The sequence below is a fragment of the Olea europaea genome, unplaced genomic scaffold (genome assembly GCF_002742605.1).
Source record: "Olea europaea var. sylvestris unplaced genomic scaffold, O_europaea_v1 scaffold939, whole genome shotgun sequence".
NCBI lineage: Eukaryota > Viridiplantae > Streptophyta > Magnoliopsida > Lamiales > Oleaceae > Olea > Olea europaea.
Genome location: NW_019267882.1, coordinates 171,877 through 173,174, shown reverse-complemented (window position 1 = coordinate 173,174; position 1,298 = coordinate 171,877). Strand labels below are relative to the sequence as shown.

Genomic DNA, 1,298 nt, shown 5'->3' with positions numbered 1-1,298 from the left:
AATGGAATACTCCAAGAAGAGGCGTACGTTAAACAGTTGAAAGGATTTATTGACCCTAAGTTTCCTCATTATGTCTACAAACTAAATAAAGCACTGTATGGTCCAAAACAAGCTCCTAGAGCTTGGTATGATAGACTCACTACTTACCTCATTGAGCATGGGTTCTCACGTGGTGGTGCTGACAGAACCTTATTCATTAGACATATTGAAAAAACTATCACTGTAGCTTAGATATATGTCGATGACATCACCTTTGGCTCTCCCATTGATTCCATTTCTCTTGAATTTGCTGAATGCATGAAACAAGAATTTGAAATGAGTATGGTTGGGGAGCTAAGTTACTTCCTTGGTCTTCAAGTAAAGCAAACTAATTGTGGGTTGTTTATCTCTCAATCAAAATATGCCAAAGACCTTGTGAAGAGATTTAGTTTGGACAGTAAGAAACACACAAGGACACCCATGAGCACAAATGTTAAGTTAGGACATGATCCTACAAGTAAGAGTGTTGATCAGACTGTGTATAGGAGTATGATAGGCAGTTTACTATATCATACTGTCAGTAGACTTGACATAGCGTTTAGTGTTGGTGTATGTGCTAGATTTCAAACTGATCCTAAGTAGTCCCATCTAAGTGCAGTGAGGCGCATTATTAGATATGTCAATGGGACAGTAGATCATGGGATCTTGTATTCCAAAGAGTCCAATCTAGAACTAGCCGGCTATTTTGATGTCGATTGGGCTGGAAACGCCGACGATAGAAAAAGTACCTCGGGTGGATGTTTCTATGTTGGTTCTAATCTTGTCTCCTGGATGAGTAAGAAACAAAACTCAGTCTCCTTGTCCACAGCCGAGGCAGAATGCATTTCAGCTGGTAGCTGTTGCACTTGACTGCTTTGGATGAAGCAAATGCTGAGTGACTATGGGATAAATCAGGGTACTCTAACTGTTTTCTGTGACAATACTAGTGCTATCAACATATCAAAAAATCCGGTTCAGCATTCTAGGACCAAACACATTGACATTCATCATCACTTTATTCGTGAACTAGTTGAGTCTAATGTGATTTCTCTTGAACCCATCTCTACTGAAAATCAACTTGCCGATCTGTTCACTAAACCTCTAGATGGGTTTAGATTCGAGTCACTTAGGAAGGCTATTGGCATCTTTGTTCCTCCCTGATCGTCTTCATAGATGCATGCATTTCTTTTCATTCATTACGTTACCTCTGTGTGTTCATTTGCATTTAGAAAAAAGGGAGATTGATCATCACATGTCATTTTTGCTTTGTAGTTGTTCCC

General features: G+C 39.4%; 1 protein-coding gene across 1 annotated transcript; it reads left to right on the top strand.

Moving 5' to 3' along the window:
- Positions 1 to 297: 297 nt before the first annotated feature.
- Positions 298 to 888, top strand: LOC111392549 (uncharacterized mitochondrial protein AtMg00810-like). The gene is made up of 2 exons (XM_023017913.1): positions 298 to 526; positions 638 to 888. The coding sequence occupies exons 1-2, from the start codon at positions 298 to 300 to the stop codon at positions 886 to 888; spliced, it is 480 nt and encodes a 159-aa protein (XP_022873681.1).
- Positions 889 to 1,298: the final 410 nt, after the last annotated feature.